Source organism: Macrotis lagotis, chromosome 2, assembly GCF_037893015.1.
Source record: "Macrotis lagotis isolate mMagLag1 chromosome 2, bilby.v1.9.chrom.fasta, whole genome shotgun sequence".
Classification (NCBI taxonomy): domain Eukaryota; kingdom Metazoa; phylum Chordata; class Mammalia; order Peramelemorphia; family Peramelidae; genus Macrotis; species Macrotis lagotis.
Window position 1 is genome coordinate 227811571 of NC_133659.1, and position 23009 is coordinate 227834579.

The window sequence follows — 23009 nt, forward strand, 5'->3', positions numbered from 1 at the left end:
GGAGGGAAGGAAGGCGGGGCCGAGGCTCGGTCGAATCTCCCGCCGGCCCCTAGCTCGGTCGGGATTGGGTCCGGCCCGGGCGCGGCTGCTCCCTATTGGCTGCTGAGCCCGGCTAAAGGCAGGCTGCGCGGGAAGCATTCCGCGGGAAAAACAGCCCAGCCGGCCAGGAGAGCCCTCCACTCGCCCCGGACTCAGGATGAGCTGCATTAACCTGCCCACGGTGCTGCCCGGTTCCCCCAGCAAGATCCGGGGGCAGATCCAGGTGAGGGCGCCAGGGCCGGCTTCACCTATTCCCAGGCCGGACATTCAGGGAATGCAGAGGGTGCTGGGCTGAAAGGTGGGATCACCAGGACTTCCCTCTGGCCGGAGAACTGATGACGTTTCTTATGTTCTCTACAGGTGATCTTGGGGCCCATGTTTTCCGGGAAAAGGTAAATCTCGTGCAGGGATGGTCGTCGGGCATTGCATGGAAAGCGTTGAGAACTGAGGCAGCAGTGGGGGAGCTGGCCTGTGATTCCGAACTTACTGCTAAGCTTCAAAGACAAATTGTTCCTGCCCCTCAAAGAGGGAGACAGCTTTATACACATATTTGCATGGGCAAAATAAATAATAGGAAGATTTGGAGAGGCGCTGGCAGCTGTGGAGACAGCATTTGTGCTGAGTTTGGAAGGAGACTAAGGAATACTCAAATGTGTATGACAGGCATGGGGGATGGCCTATGCCCAGAAAAAGGACTGGAATGTCTAGTTGTGAAGTGGAGGCCAGTGAGGGAAGGAGTATGTCTGCTAAGCCTGGAAAGCTGGAGCTACATTGTTTCATTTACGGTTGACCCAAAAAACATAGGGAATACAAAAGAGAAAAGCTTGGAGGGTGCTTCACAAAGAATCCAGACTCCTTGGTGAGGAAGAGAGGGAGAGAAAGAAAACATGTAAAGGACTTTAAGTGATGAACAGAGGACTTTAAATGTTTGAATTTGATCTAGAAGTAATAGAAGCCAGACGCTGGAGTTTATTTAGCAGATGAGTAAGAGACACCCTTGGAGATGTGGAAACTCCTTTGACCCCTCTCCTAACCTCCCACATAGAGATTCTGGTGCTTTAATGCTCCCTTGCCCTATGAAACAATTCTGAACACCCACCTGATAGGCTCTCTGATAGATCGTTTTGTCTATTAGTCTCCTTTTCCTTTTCGTAATCTCCCTTTCTTTCCAACTCAAACTATAGGACATCTTTGTTTTCTTTAAAACTAAAGAAAATCAAAAACCCCAGGATGCATATTTTCTGTGCTTAAAATCTGCATGGGTTTTGAGCAAGTCTCTTCAGTTTCCTAATCAATAAAATAAAAGGATTAGACTACAGGTCTCTGAAATCCTTTCCAACTATAAATTTAATTCTTGGAACCTCTTTGTAGAAAGGGGAGCCAGATACATTATCCTTTTCTCTTTTCCAGTCTGAGGAAGAAATTGTTCAGACCTGTCTGACTGTTCTTGACCCTATTTGGGGTTTTCTTGGCAAATCTATTGGAGTGTTTTGCCATTTCCTTTTCCCCTCTCATCTTACAGATGGGTAAACAGGGTAAAGAGACTTAACTCAGGGTCACAGAACTAGTAAGTGTCTGAAGCTGGATTTGAACCCAGGTCTTCCTGACTCTAGGTCCCAACTTTCTATCCATTGTGCCACCTAGCTACTTTCCCTAAATCCAATCCCTCTTCTTAAGCCTTCCATTCCATTCTTACCCTTCTCTTAAAGCCTGTTCCTTTAGTTATTCTCCCTTGGATCTCTAGTCTCTCCTTATCCTTCCTGCTTTCCAATGAACTTTGCCTGGGTTTCCATTTTCTTTTCAAAACAAAACAAAATTAGGGAAAAAAACCCAACTTAACCCTCAAGCTATCATCCTCTAAATCTTCTCCCTTTTACTTCTTTTGCTTCCTTACTGCTCACTCACTTAACCCTTCTTGGCTTCTAATCCTACCAGTAGTCTTGAAACTGCTTTCCCTTTAGAGAACTCTTACAGTTAAATCTGATGACTGTTTCTCAGTTCAAATCCCATTTCTCACACCTAACCCACTTGATCTCTGCCTTCTTTATACAATGACCACACTCACCCCTTTCCTGGACATGCTTTTTTCCCAAGACACTACTCTTGATTTGCCATCTACCAACAGATACCACATCAGCATCTATCTTTTCTCCTCCTAAGAATGAGTTTATCCTAGGCCCTTTCCTGTACCCTTACACATTCACCCCTTCATCCTTGACTTTTAACTCTTCATAGCCCTCCCTCATCCAGTCAATAACCAAGTCAGTTTTACCTTTGTTACATTTCTTACATCCCTTCTTTCCACTCACTGCCAACATTCTAGTTCAGTCCCTCATTACTCCTAGAAATCATCACCTAGATTCATTTACTAGCCTATTAATTGGTCTCTCTGTTTCTTGTCTCTTCTACATAGCTTCCAAAATAATCTTCTTAAGGTTTGGGTCCAGTCATGTCATTATCAAACTCAAGAAATCATGAGTTATTCATTATTGCCAATGTGGCAAGATACAAAGTGTTTAGCCTGGCATTTAAAGCTCTACATAATCTGGCACTGAATTACATTTCCAGTCTCTTTTCATATTAATTGCCTTTGATGTCTCTATATTCCAGCTAAACTGGATTTACTAGCTGTTCCCCAAACTCAACAATCTACCTATGTCTTTGTCTTTGCACTCCATGCCTGGGATGTGCTTAGTCCTCACATTTATATCTTAGAATCCTTTTTTTCTTTCAAAGTTTAGCTGAAATGCTATTTTCTTGCTAAATCAGTTTGCTGATGTTCCACTCAAATTACCTTGTATGTACCTATCTATATTTTACAGAATGCACACTCTTTTGATGAGAATTCACTCTATATGAGTAGATTAACATAAGGAGAACCACTCTTCAGAAGTATTTCTCTTATTTTGTGATGTGAATACTCTTCCCTCCATGCTTTAGTTTAATATTTTATTTCACTGAGTTTTTGTCTTGCTCAATATGCCCTTGTTAATTCCCTGCGTGGAGGGGAGAAGAGGGATGTACATTAGGTGTTTTGGGTCATTGGTGCTGACTACTATGCATTCCTCCCTGTGCTGGGGAATCATTTTGACTTTTGTAGCACAGAGCTCATGCGGAGAGTCCGGAGATTCCAGATTGCCCAGTACAAGTGCCTCGTGATCAAGTATGCCAAAGATACTCGATATGGCAAAAGTTTCTCCACACATGACCGGTCAGTTCCCTCCTCCAATTTCATACTGGTTCCCTGGTTAGAGTAAAGTTTAGAACAGAGAAATAATATTATTAGTTGCTAAGTGGCTCAGTGGTAATTTTGGTGATGTTTTTATAATTGGCTTATGAGCAGCTTGCTTTGATGTTAAATCCTAAAACCCAAGGAATTACAGGAATTCCCAGGTAGTGCTAGAATATTTTATTCATCAGATATTCTTGGAATAAGTATACTAGGGCTTGAAAATCTCTTTATTACATTGTTGAAACCATATTTTAATTTATGTGGATGCCAGAGTCCCCTAAGCATTGGTTTTGTTCTTATTTGCTCACTTTGGCATCAGGGAACCAAATGTTCTTAAATCTGAAATGAGGCTAAATTACATTAACTTGTAACATGAATTACCTTTGGGAATGAAACCCTGGGGTGAAGTCTACAGCGGCTATACTTCCAATATATGTGTATGATATAGATTGCAACTATCTATAATTTACTGTTTTTTGAGACTTGGAACTGCCTGAAACTTAAGAGTTTAATTGACTTGCCTTGTTTATGATTACACATCTAGAGCTAGAGGTAGAATTTATTTATTTATTTATTTATTTATTTATTTATTAGGTTTTTGCAGGGCAAATGGGGTTAAGTGGCTTGCCCAAGGCCACACAGCTAGGTAATTATTAAGTGTCTGAGACTGGATTTGAACCCAGGTACTCCTGACTCCAAGGCCAGTGCTTTATCCACTATGCCACCTAGCCACGCCTAGAGGTAGAATTTGAACTCAGATTTTTGACTCCCGCTCACATCCAACTCCATTAAGTCTTCATGTGCCTTCTGTAAAATCCTAAATTCAAAACTGGATGGCTAACTAGCATCCATTAATACTTGATTTCCCAGTTCTGAGCTCGTGGATGTTTCTATATTTCTATGGAGGTGGAGGAAGGACAGTTCAAGGACACTGGGCTACTTCAAGTTATCACCATGTCTTGCTTGTCCTTTGAGAGAATAGTCAAATAAAATGGCTCTGGGATTGAAGACCTGAAGTTGTCAGAGGCCAATGTTTTGGGATTCTTTTCATCTATGACTTGAGATGTAGTTCGTTGGGATATATAGGGAGAAGGGTTATTAAAAGTAATGTAATATTTTTTATTTTCTTTTAGAAGTCCAGGTACTTTAAAAGTTTAAGAACAAAAATATGTACCACCAAAGGCTTTTTTTTGTTATTAAACATCAAGGTTTGATGTACATCATCCCTCATTAGATATAAAATCTGCTTTGTGAAAACTGGTATGTGACAGTTCTATATGACAAAACTTTTCTTTTCAATCATTTGATTTTACTTTTTCATTCAAACACGTCATTAAGCACCACCTCTGTGAAGAACTGGAAAAGATACAAAGCTTAAGACAGCCCTTTACCTGCTATCATGGAACTTAAAGCCTAGCATGGGTATGACAACAGAAATTACTATAAAATGCAGTAGTAGTATTGGTCACTAATCTCCATTCCTGTTTGCTGTATTACAAATTATTTTTCTTTATGAGATGTCATTCCCAGCACCCCCCAATCACATAATTAATGCCATCAATTCCCCCAATTAACAGGCTGTTCCCTTAATGATATACTATCAGGTATTTCAATCACTCCTAAGTATTCTTCCACAAAGGGATTACTTGACCCAAGTATCTGTGGAAAGTAGCCACTTCATTAAGATAATACTTTAAAGTAGGGCAAATCCTGAAGATTAGAGATGTACTGAAATTTTTTAAAATACCATGATTAAGTCTTATATAGTAGATCAGATTCTAAGTTGTCCCTTTCTTGATTACTTTGTATCCCTATTCTCCCATTTCCAGTATCAACAATTATACTAGAAGCCAAGGCCTTCCCAAAATTTTCAGTTGGACTTTCTATAAAAAAAAAAACCCAAACCTTGAGCTAAGATTAATTAGACACATCTGTGAGAACTGCATTAAAATCTGATTTGGTATCTAATTAACCACAGCTTCAACCATTAATTAGCTTTTCCAATATGAAGAAAACTTGTCATAGTGTGATTTGATTTACTGAAGTGTTTTCCTTGGGACCAAGGAAAATAAATATTATAGTGTCAACCTTTTGGTTATTTTTCTTTTGAAAACAAAGACAAAGCCCAGAATGGCATTTGGCTCTTTTTCTTCTTGTCTTCTCCCAGTTCAAATGGCCAGCATCCTCTCAGACCTATAATTGGGCTCAGTATTTAAGTACAATCTTCTGTGATAATTATGATTTTTTAAATATATTGTTTGATACTGTATTTATAAAAGATAGGACTCCAATACTGGAGTCATTTAAGCTAAGTGATTTTAATGACCTTAAAAATAAAAGCAATATAGAAGCATCTACTTTTGCATTGTTCTGATTCATTCTGATCCTATGTCAAGCAACTTCTAATTAAGTGAGGTTTCGGGTCAACTATATTAGTTGTAACTTGATATCCACTGCTGGGATCCCCAATTATGGATGAATCCAGGCCCTCATCCAATTTCTGTTCAGGTTAAGAACCACCCCCGCTCAAAACTGGTATCAATTAGCAAATCTAGATAATTTCCAAATCTGGATCTCAATGGAAATGGCCTCCTCCCATATCTGCCATGAATTACCTGTTCTCAATCAAATCTGTCTTTAAGATATAAACCTTTCCTTCTAAGACCTAATGGAGGTCTTATATACTCCCATGGAGATCTTGTCACTGTAAACACCTCCCTCACATGAGTCCTTTGTGGACCTGCCTTGACAAATGATGTGGAGGCAATTTTTTTTTTGCTCTGCTCGCTACATTGTCATTGTAATAAAACAACCTTAAAAATAAAAGTATATGGAGGCTCCTCAAAACCTGAGTCTCATAAGAAATGACAGTTTTGAGGTGCCCTTAGTCAGCCTCTTTATCTTGAAGTATTACATTCATTTTATCTTTTTAAATTAAAATTTTTGCAATGAAAATCTATTCATTCATTTTAAATAGAAAATTATGGAGTATTTCTGGATTTCTTTCAAAATTCACCTGTTCTTCACCCATACTAAAAACAAAATAAATTTTTTTTCCCTTTCAGAAACAGGAAATAATCTTTCCTAGAAAAGAAGCAGAGAGGAGAAAAATCTACAAATTCATTTATTACAACTCATGTCCCATAGTTTTTTGTTTGTTTTTGGTTACCAATTGAAAAAAAGCATTTCTTAAGCATCCACTGTGTCCCATGTACTTTGCTGTAACACTAGAAATAATGGGGGGAAGTCCAGAGTCCCTTCCCTTTAGGGATCTATATTCTATTAGGAGAGGTAACTTGTATATGTAGAAATATATTCACAGTATTTTTGAAAGAGGTCCAGGCTGCTGGAAGATAAAGCCTTATGATAGGAAGAAGGGATTCTTAAATGTGGAAGTGAGGTACTATTCTAGGCATGGGAGACAGTTTGGGCAAGGACTTGGAAGCAGGGGATGGGATGTATGAGAATGCCATTTGTAAAGATCAGCAGGGAAGTCAGTTTTAACTAAAATGTAAAATTTATGAAAAAAAAAGTCATGTGTAATGTGCCTGGAAAGGTAAGCTGTTGCCAGATTATGAGCAATTTTTTCTAGAGGCAAGAAAACCTCTCCAGAGTGGGGATGGGAGTAGGTGTAGGGAGTAAAGTAGTCACACTTGTACTAAAGGAGTATAATTCCAGTAGCTGTGTGGAGGATGAATTGGAGAATGGAAAACTTAGAAGCAAGAGAGACAAATTGCAAGACTATAGCAATAATCCAGGTCAGAGGGAATGGACTTGAATTAAAACGGTGACTGGTTGAGTGAAGAGAGGGCGGTAGATGAGGGATTCAGCTAGTCAGCAGGAAAGGTCATTGATTTCATCTAGTTCTTTGAGAATTAATCTAGAAATAAAAACTATCCATTGGCCCCCAAAAATCAATAAGTGCATGAGTAAAAAAAGACAGTGAGCTTGTTTGTTTTTAAGGGCAAATTATAATACAGAGAGACATTTTGCCCTTAAATATAAGGGTTGTATTCTATTACTTGTGATAGAATGGGAGGGAAACTGAAAGGTCATCTAGGCCAGAGGTTCTTAATCTGAGGTCTTAGATTTGTTTTTTAACATTTTGATAACTGGAGTTCAATAGCATTGGTTTCCTTTGAAATTTTATTTAATGCATTTAAAAAACATTATTCTGAGAGAAGAGTTCATCCAGAGGTTTTACCAGACTGCCAAAGGAGTCCCTGGCACACAAAAAGTTAAGAATTCCTGATGTAATCCAACATCCTCATTTTATGCATAAGAAACACATAAGTCTTCTTTTCCTTTTAGAATTTTAGCCCTAAATTACTGTACAGCCACTCACAATTGAAAAAATAATTTTTTTAAAAGTTTATGGAACAACATGGAAACAAAGTAAAGACTAACAGATTGCTTTCTGTGGGGGGGGGAGTAAGATTGGGGGGGATTATAAAACTCAAATAATATATTTAATAAAAATAAATTTTAAAAGTTTATGGAATTATAATCTGATTCTAAATAGTTTCATTATATAGATTTTTTTTTAAATTGGAGGGATGTAAACACTGAATGCAAATAAATGAACGCCTTAAAAAGTTATTTTTAAAAAACAATTATAAGATTTCCCCTTTTTTTTGGTTATGAAAATTCTTTTCCCTTTGTGTCTATCTTGCCCCCAACCCCCCATAGAGGGATATTCCAGGCTCCTTTCCCTGACCTTCTCCCCTCCCAACCAGGGTGTGGTCTGATTCTGAAGAAAGAGGCCAAGGAGTTTCAGACAAAATGGAATACTCATATTGGGGCAGTCTGAGGTGACATATTGGAATTTCTGCAAATCCTCCTCCCTTCCCCCCCCCCCAAAAAATCCTCCTTTCTAGTAGTAATTACAGAAATCAGACAGAGAGGAGGAGTTATAGAGCATGTTAGTGTGAATTGGCTGATATTTTTGTTTACTCTGCTCATCATGGGGCTCAGGTCCCAGACACTAGGATGCTATATCAGTTCTGTTTTGGCTAGAGTCCCAGGCATGCAAGGCTATGGATTGATCATACTATGGTCATGCTCTGGTTAGTGTGTTTTCTTTTGGCTTACATTAATCTTGGTTTACATTATTCCTACCTTCCATTAATAGGAGTGTCATATTATTGTGGCTTTTACTGATAGAAACTTTTACTGGAAATCCACCTTATTTATGACCTTTACTGCTAGAGACTTTGCTAGAAAATCCACATCATGACTTTCATTACTTAAGGGATCCACATTATTATGGCTTTCAACAATAGGGACCCCACAATGTCTCCAAGTAGACAATAAGGTGAGTTATGATATAGTATAGATCTTATTTATAGGACCTTCTGACTCCAGGCAATTTCTTTATTTAAAAACTAGGGATTCTTAACCTGAAGTCTGTGAACTTTTATTTTCAAATATCTCAATAATTTTAATTCAAAATAATTGGCTTCCTTAGTAAACCTACATATTTTAAGCTTTTGAAAGTAGTTTCACAAAAAAGGTTAAAAATTAGGTTCACTGCTGAGCATTTACTTCTGCAAAATAAAGAGATGTCCAGAAAGCAGGAACTTCAGATGAGAGCAAGATGTTTTCAGTTTCTAGCCTAATAGTCCTAATGATGTCTTTATTTTTATAAACAAAGTAACTTAACTGCTATCAAATACATTTCCAATATAATGTGAATATTCATATTTTGTCTCAGTTTTATGCAGGCCATTTAATAACTAAGCCAATTCTGCCTTTACAGATATGCTTAAAGCATATTATCCAAATTGCTGGACTCTTGAAGTCATGTGTAGTGAAAAAAGTAGCAGATTTGGAGTCAAAAGACTTAAATCCTGCTTCTGCTTTGCGTGTGCATGCGTATATGTGTGTGTGTGTGTGTTTCCTTCCACCTCTAATTTCTATGTTCTTTGCATTTGTTTGTAAGGTTTTTATACTTTAATATAGGTATATACTTTTTTTTGTTTCCATTCAATAATTGTCAGAAATCTATCATACCTAACTTTTCTAAAATCCTTTTTAGGTTCTTAAACTTATTTGGGGGGTTAGTTATCTGTGGAGTCCTTTACTATTGTAGCTTTTCTATTTTGTTCTGTAATTCACTTTAACTGTTCTTTTAAGTATGTATATGCTAAGCCATTCAGGACACATGATAATTGATTTTAATTCATTTAGTACTGATACTAATATATTGTTTATGGTACCTTTCAGTAAAATGTAGTTTCCCTGATTATCTCTTTTAACTTAAGTCCATTTTTGCTATGCTTCATCTGAGATCATGACTGTTATCCCTTCAGGAACACTATGGAAGCACTTCCAGCCTGCTTACTTCGGGATGTGGCTCAGGATGCTCTGGCTGTAACTGTCATTGGCATTGATGAGGGACAGTTTGTAAGTTTATTCCTGGTTCTTCTTTCCTACTATCTCACAAATTTTCCCCTCCTATTGGAAAACCAGATTATATTAGCCAGTGGTTGGGATTAGATTGGGGGAGGGAAAGAGAATAAAGGAGAGAGCCTGGTGAAGCTTTATAGAAAGGAGAACTCTAAGAATTTCTTAATATTTTAAGAAAATTGAAAGCTTTTCCTTTGACTGGTTTATAAAAATCAACATTACTATCAGCTCAGCATTACTAGCTTCCTGATTTGGTTAGAAAAACCACTTGACTTCAGTTAGTGAGAATTCTTTAAAATTCCCCTTGGTTGGTGTCTTAGTAGCTTTGTGCATTGCACAAAAGATGACCTGATCCTAAAAAGATATTTTACTGTCCTTCTACTCCAGTGAGCAGGAGAGATGAAAGTAATTCTCCTACCAATATCTCCTCATTAATCTACAAGCATTGATTGATTAAGCAGCAGCTATGTACCAGCACTACACTAGGTTCAACACAGTTCATTGTTGCTTCCCCTTGCCTAAAACCTGATTCTTGCCAAATACTGTTTTGTCTAATTATGGAAAATAGCTTGAAGGTTTTTACAATCCCTCCTCAGTATCTAAACTGATACTCTGGTGGATAATGCCAGTGGATGGGCAAGAAAGGAAAGTATCATAAATTTCAGTAAGGACAAGACTGGATTTTATTTGTGTTTTTTAGCTGGCCATGCAAATGATTTTGGGCCTCAAGGAAATCAAGTCCCCCCATCACTCCTGCCGTTTCTCTTCTTTTCTTTGTTTTTCCATATTCTTTTCCATGATCCAAATGGTCTGAAACCTGTCTTCCAAGTATGGTGGACTTACTTTAAGTAAAACCAACAAAGTCTACTTTTACAAAACTAATAAAGGTACTCATTTTTGTTTTAGATTTGATTTCCCCAAACTCAATTTGTAAGTATTTTTGCTGCATGTGCATGCAGTGAGGCATATACATATCAACAATGTATAATATAAATTTGTGAATATATTATCATCTTACTAGATAAGCTACTACAGTGAGACCACATATTGTTCTTTTGAGAAAAATCACATGTCCCTGAGTCAAATAGAATTGATAAGCCAGATTTTGGGACAGTTAGGTGATGCAGTAGATAGAAAAACAAGCCTTGGTTAAGAGGACTGGAGTTCAAATGTGACCTATGCCACATACTAGCTGTGTGGTCCTGGACAAGTCATTTACCCTGATTTCCTCACATTAAAAAAAAAGTGATGGATAAGCCTAATTTGTACAATCTTTGGTGCTTACAGTAAAGAACAAAAATTAACTTCTACACTGTCTGTAGAGAGGCAATAGGTACATAAGAAGACTTAAAGTACTTGGATGTAACTTTACAAATGTACAGAGGACATGTGGTTGGGAGGGGAAAATAGGTAGGATTTAAAATTATATATTCTTTAACACTGGGGCTAGTTTGAAGAGCATGAATTGAAATATTAAGTGGTTTTTCTTCTGCTCATCAACATTTCCCCTTCAAAGGCATCAATAAGAACCAGGAGAAGCTGATCTCCTTGGGATAGAAGCTCACCACCTCTCTATTTCTTTTTTTTTTCCTGGGGTAATTTTTAGTTTCCAGACATTGTAGAATTCAGTGAGACCATGGCAAATGCTGGGAAGACTGTTATCGTAGCTGCATTGGATGGGACTTTTCAGAGGAAGGTAAGATTCTAAATGCTTAGGAAATGAGTCCTATACAAAGAGTCTAGTCTGCTTTTCTACTTATTTTTAAATTAAAATTTTAATGTTACTTTTTTTCCTATCAGACATTTCTTGATTTCACTTTCCTCATCCTGGGAACAGCTCAAACAGTTAGCCTTTCTTTATTATGAAACAATTCAACTAAACAAACTGACAAAGCCTGGTGGCACAATGGATAGAGCCTGGACCCTGGAGTCGGGAGAACCCGAGTTCAAGTTTAGCCTCAAACATTAATAATTACCTAGGTGTGTGACCTTGGGCAAGTCACTTAACCCCATTACCTAAATAAAAACAAAAAAGACAAAACCTGGTGGTTTATGTAGTATTCTACATCCAGTCCCCTATTCTCCAAGGAAAAGGTGCTTATTTTCATCCCTTCTCCCAGTCCCCAAACTGATCATTATGGCTACATAGTATTTATTTGGCCTTTTGAAAAGTGAATCATCCTACTGCTTCAACTATGTCAACTACCTGTTTAACTTCATAACAAACCAAGCGTATCTCTCTTTCCTGGTTTCTTCTTGTTTGATTTTTGTTTGTATTTACCAAATCATGCCTGTTGCAGGCTAAAAAATGTTTTCTTTCCCCTGTTCTGTTCCTTTTTTTCTTTCTTCCTTCCTTCCTTTCTTTCTTATTTATAAGACAATGAGGTTAAATAACTAGCCCAAGGTCACATAACTAAGTATTAAGTGTCTGAGGCTGAATTTGAACTCAGGTCCTTCTAATTCCAGGACTGGTGCTCTATCCACTGCACTACCTAGCTGTCCTGCCTGTTGTTTCACAGAGCAGATAGAGGAAGGAAAGAGTCTAGAAAATGAAGTGTGATCAGGGCAGATTTTCATGGTTCAAAGGATGTTGTGTTTTAGAGTTTATTTTGTTGTTGTCTACATCACTTATTGTGTGTGTCTCATAGGCATTTGGGAATATCCTGAATTTGGTGCCACTGGCAGAAAGTGTGGTGAAACTGACAGCTGTGTGCATGGAGTGCTTCCGGGAAGCTGCTTATACCAAGAGACTGGGGGTGGAAAAAGAGGTAATCTCTCTTTCCATTGCTTTCCCCAGTCTTTCTGCAGGAGCGGGCTCAGCTTAGTTGGTTAATTAACTCCCTGGAATGACCTGTATTTGGGAGAGGGTGATTAACAGAAATCACATTGTTGTTTCTTTCCCTCATTGCTAGGTGGAAGTGATTGGTGGTGCTGACAAATATCATTCTGTGTGTCGAATTTGCTATTTCAAGAAGTTGTCAGGACAGTCTACTGGTCCAGAGAACAAAGAGAACTGCCCCTTGAGTGGAAAGTCTGGGGACACCTCAAGCTGTCGGAAACTTTTTGCTGCTCAACAGATTCTACAATGCAATTCAAACAACTGAGGCAGTAGTTCCTAGAACTGGCCTTGGCCAGGGTAAATACATTCAAGCACTCTGGCCATGTGTGTATATATGGAGACGTCACCTGGACCTGCTTCTCCCTTCCTAGCCCCCCCCCCCCATATCCATAGCTACCACTTATTTATGCCCACACTGTGTTTCTATCTTCTCCTTATCCCTCAGAAGAGGGAGGTCTGGAAGAAGAGACATTGGAAAGGGGGGGCATAGAAAGAAGCAATGCTTCATCACTTGGGAGGAGCCTTCTGAACCCAAAATTATATACTTTACAACTTAATTCCAACTTTTTTCTACTTGCCATTGAGGCTACTCTGTCCCAACAACTTCTGCTTGGTCTATAAACGTTGCCAGTAAAAATCCCCCATCCTCGTTTCTGTGGCCTGTTTCTTAGTAAAACCTTTTTTATTCCTGAGTTGCCTCTTCATGCAGGCAGCTATGTCAGAGATTGTGGGTTTCCCTGATTCCTCTGGCTTGAGTTATGACTGAATTCTGTGACAGAGAACATCACTTCCTCTTTTGTCATATCTATTCTTTCTGTTCTCATTAGAAAACCCATATTACATAAGAGTTCATCTTTTCTTAATTCTATCAATGTGATAACTTTTTCCTTGCCTTTTTTGTTGGACCTGTAAAAGCACCAACCAGCTCCCGGCACTTGCTTCAGGCCTGGGAGCTTTAGCTTCCTAAGAATATGAGTCAGAGAACAGACCCTGGCCTTTGCCTAGACTCTGGTTAGCCTGGTATGTCTCAACTTATAATGAAGGCTTTTTTGGACTGGAGTGGGGGAGGGGGACAATTGAGGATGTAGAAAGGTTCTGCTATAAAAGATGAAGAAAACTGAAACTCGTCTTTAGACACTGTTCTGTTTGCCCTTCTGGGTTTTTCCCTTAGCACAAGGGAGTTCTGGCATTCCCCACACATGCTGGGATAATGTACGCTATTAGAATGAGGTGGGAGGGTGGGGGATTTCTCCTCCAACCATTCTCAGTTCTCATTAATACTATAGCACCTTCTATGGGAACTACTGGCTTACTTTGTTGAAAGGTGCCCTAGTACTAGTGACTAAGTCTATGGGGGTCAAGTTCAGGCAAATATGGATTCAGAGGACTAACCTATGGAATTAGGTTCTATTCATGGAACATATTTCCTATATTTCTCAGGAAGAGACTGCATAACCCACCTACCTTCAGAAAAGTGTTAGGCCTAAAGATTTATAAAGACAAAGAATGGTCTTCACTTGGGTTAAGAAGCAAATTTCAAGCTATTTGGACTGAATCTATCACATCCATTCATGTGGACATTAAGTGAATTTATATTCCTATTGAGATAAAACATGAATACAAATACATTAAGAGGCAGAATGTGGTAGGTAGAGCATAAAGAGGAAGAGAATTTCCATTTTTTGCAAGATACACTGAGCTAAAAAAAATTGGACTTCCATTAATTTTTCAGTGATGAACCACTGTTTGTTTGCAAAGTAAGTTCAAAACCAAAGCTGAGTATAAGGAAGATTAAAATAGTGATAACTGCAAGATGAGGTGGACAGGCTAAAGAAGGACCAATTAAAAATTTTAAGTAATATGAGGTAATGAGGGTCTGAAACAGGATGGTAGAAATGGGAAAAGTGAGTCAAAGTTGAGGCACTTAGAGAAGCCAGGTGTAAATATAGGCAAGAACATCCCAAGATATATGCAAGAAAGCAAATTTAAGTCTGTAGCCTGCCATTTGAAGTTAAGCCATAGAGATTTGATTTGGATGTGGACAAGTAATGTTTTGAGGGGGATGGTTGCAGAAGTGAATGTAAAGAAGAAAAGGCATAGGACAACACTTAAATTTAAAGGGCAGCAGGAAAAAGACAAGTTCTCAAAAAGTAAAATTTTAGAGCCAAACACAAAGAACTTTCATACCCCAAAGTGACAAGTTGTCATTGCACCTCCAACATTTCAAAGGAGTGACCAGCTGCTATGTAGTTCTATCACAGGTTCTTCTTTAAATAATGTGATCTATTGGTCTCCTGGCTGTTCTCTGCCCACAACACTTCATCCTCCCCACTCTGGGAATTTTCACTGGTTGTTGCTATACCTGGAACACTCTCTCTCACTTGCCTCCTAGTTTCCTGGTTTCTCAATTTCAGCTAAAGTCCCACCTGAAAAAGCTTTTGTTCAGCCTTCCTTAATTAATCTTAGTGCCTTTTCTCTTGAGACTACACTCAATTTATCCTATGTACAATCTTGTTTATACAGTTATTTTCATGTTTTCTCCTCCATTAGACTGTATTCTAAACTCAGGGACTGAGTTTTGTTTTGCTTCCTTTGTATCCCCATCAGTTCCTGACAAGTAAAAGACATGGCTGACTGACAAAGGCCTTCCCCATCTACTGGGATTTTCTACCAGTAATTTAAGACCCTGATAGCAAGGTCAATAGGGAGTGCAAAAAAAAAAAAAACACATATATAGGAAATACATACACATGTACATATATATATATATATATATCTTTATTCCATCTCCAAACCAACTTAAAATGCAAAGTCTTCTGGATGTTCTTTTTTGATGGCTTTTTAATACATTCAGAAACATCCAGGGGCTGCTTCACATTTCATATTTTAACAATGGCAGAATATTTACACAAAGCAGGGCCTTGCGGGTTAGGCAAAGCCACTCCCAGCTACCAGGATTTCTGTAACAAGGACTAAAGAGTGTTGTCCCTGCTGTCACCAACTCCCAGGTAGACCCTGGCACCAAACTGGGTGTGGATTAGCAATCTCAAAACAAAGGAGAACCAGCAGAAAGAATACAGCAGTAACACTCTAGGCTAGATGCCTGGGTGGTACTCACTTTCTCTTTTGAGTGGGAAAGAGGCAGGGATCAAGAAAATAACCCCAGATAAAAGGGTCACCTGAGAGCAAAGGAGTGTGTTTGTTGTCGAGGAGATCAAGGTAGGGGAGCTCACTATGTCTCTGAGCCCACCACCAGCAACAGAAGAGGCAAGCATGAAGGCACACCAACACACCCTGCACACCCACATGCACAAGCACCGGAGAATGTCTCAGCAGGACCTGAATGGTCCCCGGCAGAGAACTCTTAAGCAGCCACTGCCAGAATCACAGAAATCACCACAAGTTTTGCTTCCCTGGGATGAAAGGGAAGGTATAAGGCACTGTAAGTAGCACTGTAGGGATTATCCCACTTCTATAGCTGTCCCAGGCAAAGGGAAAAGCAGTGAGAAAACGGTTCTATTCAAAACTGTCTTTTAAAAATGCTGTCTAAAGACAGACTTGTCAATCCCTCATGAAGGGAAAGAAGCCATACCTCAAGTTATGTGGCAGGTTTGAAAAAGCATGGAGTGCAAACAGGAGGAAGGGAATGGAGGCATCCTGAAGGTGTCCAAGGCTCCCTCATGTTCCCTTCCCCCCTGGGTGAAGACTAAATCAACCCCATTCCTTCCTTTACCCCACACTGTGCTTTTGCATGCTGCCTTAACTCAACTTAGTAAACAGGAGGTGGCTGATAACCCTCAGTAGTCTCTGCATTCTGAGTGAAGGGTGGTTGTTGGTAATTGTCTCCAGCAACTCCTGGATAGGAGGCATAGGGGGTGGCAGGATCAGGGGTAGGGTCAATGTAGTTCTGGATGAAGTCATCTACCCCAGCTTTGTATCTCTGGTAGGCCAGGGCAGCCAGCAAGCCCTAGGGAAAAGAGTGAATGGTCAGGGTTTAGGTGAATGGAAAAGCTTGAGTTAGGGAAGGGGAGGTAGGAGAGATAAGACATCAAGCTCCCCTGATTTGTTGTTGTTTTTTTTTTTTTTGCCAGCCTTCCTTCATTAGGCATGAGGAAGGGTTTAGGTTGGAGATCTGAGTAAAGACCCCTGCTCCCAACCCTCCCTTTGCCAAAATCTCTATCTTTGGCATCACCCACCATAAGACCATAGTCCCAGACCCCCACATACCCAGGTGAAGATGGAGAAGAAGCTGAAGGAGATTGCTGCCCGAGCTGAGTCAGCCCCCACCAACACTTCTTTGGGATTGGTGGCTGCCCACTGGTTGGTGAGAAAACAAAATCCAACAAACCAGAGGAAGGTCCAGAAAGCTGGGGAGAAAATAGGATGAGGAAGAGCCAGCTCCCCATAAGAGTCACCCACCCCCCTCAAGTCAGAAAGAATAATTAAGAATTATTAAGAAACATAAGTGAATTCCCATTCCATTCCTAACCCAGGAGCCACTGGCCTAAAGAGGGAGAAGATGTGGATCCCTTCCCCAAAAGCCCACGGGGAAAGTTACCTGAGAAGATCATGTCACCAATGACCAAGTACTTGCGGTCAGTGGCATTGCTAATTTGGGGAAAATAGACATCAACCACGAAGAAGAAGACAGAAGCCAGGAAGGCAAGCACCCCGATGGCTGTGCCATATCGGCAGGCATCCTCATTTTTGTTAAAGATACAGTGGAGTTCAGTCGATTCATGTGAATTAATGTAGCCTTCAGCAATGATGCAGGAGAACACGATCACAGCAAATAACTAATGAAGAGAAGCAGTGTCTGATGAGGCTGGGAAGCCACAGTGACAACCCCAGGATGAGGATCCCCATAAACTACAAACCCAGAATTTGAAAAGAGCTGTGACCTGGGAAAGGTTGATGTGAGCCCAGATGATATTCCTGGCTATTGTCCCTTCCTTTTACTGAATATCTTATTTTGTGTTGTTTTATTTCAGTCCATGCATGATTTGATAATGTGATTACATCCTGCTTTTAATGGGGAGGAGGGTAGAAGTCAACTGTTTCTTATGGTACTAATAGCCAGCCTGCCTTTTCAGCCCCTGTTCAGGTTATTCTCCTGCGTGCGTGCGCACACACAGACACACACACACACACACACACACACACACACTCTGCATTTCAGCTAAACTGAACAACTAACTGTTCTATGAACTTCCCATTTCTGCAAGCCATACCATAGCCTAGAATATTTTCTAACTCCACATCTGTTTTTCAGAATATTTTTCTTCCTTCTAGGAGCCACCTCTGCCATTCTTCTCAATTGCCCTAAACTGAAAGTTTTCTGTCCCTATTCAAATATCCCTAGAACATTTTGGGCTTCTCCTTTCTCTCTACTTTATATTTATGTGTCTAGATGTTATTCTGCTGTCTCCATTCTTTTTTTTTTTGCCAGGCAATGGAGTTAAGTGGCTTGTCCAAGGCCACACAGCTAGGTAATTATTAAGTGTCTGAGGCTGGATTTGAGCTCAGGTACACCTGACTCCAGGGCCGGTGCGCCACCTAGCTGCCCCTTGCTGTTTCCATTCTGCCTTATTCTACGGCCAAGAAAGAATATCATAACTATGAGGCCAGTGACTATGTAGTACTTCATCTCTGCATTCTGAATGCTTAATAAATAAATATCCATTAATGAACAGCACACTCAATGTAAAAAAAACAAGAGATCAAGGGAACATGTGCCCAAGAATAATTCTTTCAGGGAGAAGAGTTGAGTGGTTTAGGCCTCTGAATATTCTAGTCAGAGGTTGAGTCTCTAAGATAAGAGATTGTCCAGTCTGGTTTTCAAAGGTTGTTCTACTATTGTTTACCCTCTCTATAAGCCTTGATATAAATGTTGCCACCTAATAAAGGGGTATTAACACAACACAGCCACACAATTCAGTGTTGCCAGCTTTCCAGTGAAGATGAATTGCTACACTAACACTATTCATGCCAGCTTGGGGGAGGGGGAAAGAGTAGGGGGAGAGTAGGAAAACAGATAAGAAGTTAGCCTGACGTTTGTAAGCCTTGGGTCAAGTATTCTCTAGGTATATCTATGGGATCCATATCTATTTACCTAGTTAATGATTTCACAAAGGGAGCACATATCTGACCTAAGTGTGAATCTAAAAATCAGGAAGACTGTACTTCAGAGGAAATCTATTATAAGCTAGGGAAACCCCTAACACTAGCATGATTTGCTTCTAAAGCCATGCTGCCTCAAGGAGCAACCTGAAAGAGTAGTCCCTTCCTGCCCTCCAATCACAAGGGCATGCTGATTTTCAAAAGAACCCCTCAACTTGCAGTCAAATGTTCTACCCTTCAAGATAAAACAAGAATCTATAAATCTGAAGGAGGAGAGGAAGAAGCAAAGTGTGACCCATCCACTTGGCACTACCAAGCCAATACATCACCTTCCTCTAGAGCACGGGACGAGACAATCTGTGCTCCTATACACGAGGAGTTTCCGCAAGAGATCTACTAGGCAGTGCTGGGGTGCCAGTCTGTATCAGTAGGCATTGTCCAAGCATCCAAGATGCCCTCTCATCACCCTGACCCCAAAGAACGCTGCTTTCTAACCATTCAGGGTCAGATTCTACAGGGTCTAAGTGGGAGATCCAGATTTGTTCTGGGGCTAACCCAGCCTTTTTCCTATCAGCCCCGACCCACCAAGCCCGACCTGTTTTTCACGAAGTCGGCCCCCCCTCGAGGCAGGGGGCCCAGACACTTCTCTGGGAGGCTAGGAGTCCCCCTTTTCAGGCCACCCTTCCCTTTCTCATTCCTCTCATTTTTTAAAGCGTCACAGATCCCCAAGTCGGCAGGGGTGGGGTAGCCGGGCCAGCCGGGCGGCCACCTGCCCCGCCGCTCCACCCCCGCCCCTCCCGCCGGGGCCGGCCTCGGGGCCACCCGGTTAGGCCAGTCCCGGGAGCCGGGGTGGGGCGGAGGGCCCGGCGCCGCCTGCCACCTGCCGCTGGCCCCAAGGTCCGGGCCCCCGTCCCTCGGCCGCTCACCGTGCACAGGGCCCGGACGACCACCTGCGGCTGCTGCAGGAAGCGCCTCAGGTCGAAGCTGCCGCCGGCCTTGGCCGCCCCGTAGGCCCCGCTGTCCATTTTGACGTGGACGTCCTCGCCTTCGCCACCGCCCGTGGAGCGCAAACTGGAGGATCCCGGCAAGGAGGGCGACACCGGAGGCTCCATGCCCCGCCCCCCACGCGCCGGGGGCGGGGCCGGCGCCGGGCCCAGGAAGCCCAGGAAGCCCCGGGCCAATGGGCGCCGGGCCCAGGGAGCCCCGGGCCAATGGGCGCCGGGCCCAGGGAGCCCCGGGCCAATGGGCGCCGGGCCCGCGGCCCGCGAGCCACCTGCCTGAGAAAACCAGTGGGGGCCGCGGGCGGGCGGGGACCAGGCCTTTCTGGGCCCCCTCTCGGCCCAGGCTCAGCCCCGAGCGGGCCTAAACCCTCCCACCCCGGCTTACCGGTTTTTCCGATGAACTAAGCCCGCTGGCCCAGCCAGCCCCTTCCCCCCAGTCCCTGGCCAGGGACCCCGGAGGCCACCTGCGCCGAGAATCCCCTCTAAAACCTGGCCTAGTCGGGCCTGCCTTGAAGGACTAGGGACGGGAAGGCCACTAACGCCACCAGTAGCCCATTTCTCCTCTCGCTAGCTCTGGCGGGTAGAAGTCCTTTGTATCCAACGAAAATTTGCTACTTTGTAACTCCCCCCCGGGAGTTCGGGCGCTTCCTCCTGGGACCCAGAATGGCCGGGCAGATCTCTCCCCCAGGCTAACCACCACCGCCCCTCCCCCACGCGTAGTTCCTTCAACTGATCCTCACGTGACTCGACCCCAAAGTGCTTCATTCTGACCAGTCTCCGGGCAGTCTCCACCTTACCCCCACCAAGGATCTTCCTAAAATACCATGCCCAGAAATGAGCACAACACTCAGTGTAGTCTGATCCAGGTCGAGTATAGTGAGAGGACCCTAAGTCCTAAAATTTCATATTAAACCACTAGTTCCTTGGAGTCTGTACTAAAAAACCCAAAGTGTTATCTTTCTCAGGTAAGCCACTAGCAAACAAAATTTTCCCTCTTCTGTAAGAAAACAGAATTTAAAGTGCAAACTTTTTTGGTATCTACATAACAAAGATCAGCAATTTAGTTAAATACGATTAAAAACCATAGCCTAGAGCAGGGACCATTTTTTTTTTTTTACTTTGTTACCTTCCTACTTCTCCACCTTCCCCCAAGAAAGAAAAAAAAAAACCTGCTGCCACAGGTTTTTTTGACTTCAAGCTTCCAGAGAGAAGATGAAGGAGACCGACTTCACTTTAGTTTACTGAAAGACAGGAAGGGAAGTTTCCATGTTGGGGGGATGGGGGTGGAAGTTGCTGAAAGAAGTTACTTGAAGGATTCGAGAGTCAATCAAGTCCTTGGATCACTTTGATTCTTTTTAGGGACAATTAATCCATGACATATGTCACTAGAGAGCAAGAAGAGGTATGGACTGAACTCATGACTCATGACATGACTTGTTCATGATGAAGCCATGGTGGCTCTTTATAATCACCAGGGCTTTTTTTTTTAGGTGTTCACTAATCAGCTTAATATACAGTTCTTTAGTAGTAAAACATTCTAGAATTATGCCAAGGAATGGAAGTCAAAGCCCACTGTCCTACAGTTTGTAGCTTCCACTTTCTTCCCTTTTTTGAAAATCAAGACAAGATTTATCCCTCTCCAAACTTTCTCATTCACTTTTTTAAACTAATGTCTCCTTTAAAAAAAATTTCTATTATGAACTTAACACATAAATAAAATGAGAATTTTTATGTGCAATGTAAGCACATAAAAAGAGGATCATACATGAAACTGCAAATCTATCTATAACTTGTTTTTCCTTTTAAACATATGATAAATTACTCAACACATATCTTTTAAAGCTTCCCTGCTTGTCTGTTTCCTTCTGGCCTTCCATCTGTTCTGTTCTCTTCTATGCATTTAAAAAAAAATGCTTCAAAGACCCTTTTTTTCTTTATTTCCTCTTTCTTTTTCTTTGGTAATCTTCCTTTTCCCATCACCAAACTGAAGAGAAACTTTGTATGTAACAAATATACATAAATAAGCAAAACATATTCCTATATTGGCCTTGTCTGAAAATTTATGATTCATTTTCCAACTTGAGTTTCATCACCTCTGTCAGGAGATACTCAATAGTACTTCAAAGTTATTTTTCTTTATACTACTGTTTTTGCATAAATTGTACTCCTGGTTCTGTTCATTTCACTATGTCTTATTTCCCACAAGTCTGACCAGATCTCTTTGAAAATGTCTCTTTCCATACTATATTCACTTTTTAAAACTTCATTTATCTTTTTTCTCTCTCAAGGTTTTTTCCCCTTTAGTTCTAATTATTCTTTCACAACATGAATTATATGGAAATATGTTAAGTATGATTGAATATGCAAAACTTATATCCAATTGTTCACTGCCATGGGGAGGGGAGAGGCAAGGGAGGGTTGTAGAAAATTGTGGAATTCAAAAGCTTACAAAGATGAATATTGAAAACTATCTTTGTATGTAATTGGAAAAAATAAAATAACATAAAAAAGTAAATGTATCATTTCTAAAGGCACAATACTATTACATTTCATTATTGTGCCATATTTTCTTCAGCTATTCCCAGATTAATGGGAACCCCCTAAATTTCTTGTTCTATGCAACTGCAAAAAAAGAGCTGCTAAAAATATTTTTTATACTTATTGGTACTTTCCCTCTATTTGGGGGGGGGTAGGAAATAGGCTTAGTGGTAGTATCACTGATCATAAGGAATGCACTTGTTTAGTCACTTTTGGGGTATAGTTCCAAATTGTCTTTCAGAAGGCTGGATCCACCCCATGACTTCAGGGAGATGACGAGCACATGAACTGGATTTGAGTAAGGGGGTGCTGTGCTAAGTCACCAGCCTCACTTCTCCAGAGCAATCTGAGTCCAGTGGCCAGATATGAATCAGGATGACTGGAGATGGCCCCAGATTCAAGGCAATCAAGCTTAAGTGACTTGCCCAAGGTCAGAAAGTTAAGTGACTTGCCTAGGATCACACAGTAATTACTTGAGGTAGAATTTGAACTCAAATCTTAGACTCCAGAGTCCAGTGCCCCATTTCATTGCTCAGTACATTATAAATTAAGCCAGAATGTTGTTTCAGAAAAATGAAAGCTTTAGACTCAGACAAATTCAGAACTGATTAAACAATATATAGATAAATTCATGGCAACAACAACAGTCATCATACTTCAAACTTAGAAGGAAACTTTCAAACTACTGTATGAGAAGTCCTGTGATAAAGTTTCATAACCCAGGAAATGGTCTCTCAAACAGAACCTGAACAGAAATAGGATGATAAAACTTTTCTCCTTGCTTTATGGTAGAGACAGAAAGGGTAGTAATCTGTCTTCAAAAAATGCAAGA

At 40.9% G+C, this 23009-nt stretch overlaps 2 protein-coding genes across 3 annotated transcripts; one reads left to right on the plus strand and one right to left on the minus strand.

Annotated features, from left to right (window-relative positions):
* The first annotated feature begins 118 nt into the window (after positions 1-118).
* On the plus strand, positions 119-12889 carry TK1 (thymidine kinase 1). Of its 2 annotated transcripts, XM_074225048.1 has the most exons (7): positions 120-262; positions 400-431; positions 3140-3250; positions 9583-9676; positions 11286-11375; positions 12328-12447; positions 12592-12889. In XM_074225048.1, the coding sequence occupies exons 1-7, from the start codon at positions 197-199 to the stop codon at positions 12781-12783; spliced, it is 705 nt and encodes a 234-aa protein (XP_074081149.1). In that variant the 5' UTR covers positions 120-196; the 3' UTR covers positions 12784-12889. The 2 variants fall into 2 exon arrangements, with proteins under 2 accessions (XP_074081150.1, XP_074081149.1); XM_074225049.1 differs by lacking the exon at positions 3140-3250 and having other exon boundaries at positions 119-262.
* Positions 12890-15268: 2379 nt separating this feature from the next.
* SYNGR2 (synaptogyrin 2) lies at positions 15269-19784 on the minus strand. Its single transcript, XM_074225047.1, has 4 exons — positions 19565-19784; positions 17077-17314; positions 16746-16885; positions 15269-16485 (listed from the first exon to the last, which is right to left on the minus strand). The coding sequence occupies exons 1-4, from the start codon at positions 19748-19750 to the stop codon at positions 16288-16290; spliced, it is 762 nt and encodes a 253-aa protein (XP_074081148.1). The 5' UTR covers positions 19751-19784; the 3' UTR covers positions 15269-16287.
* Between the last annotated feature and the right edge of the window lie 3225 nt (positions 19785-23009).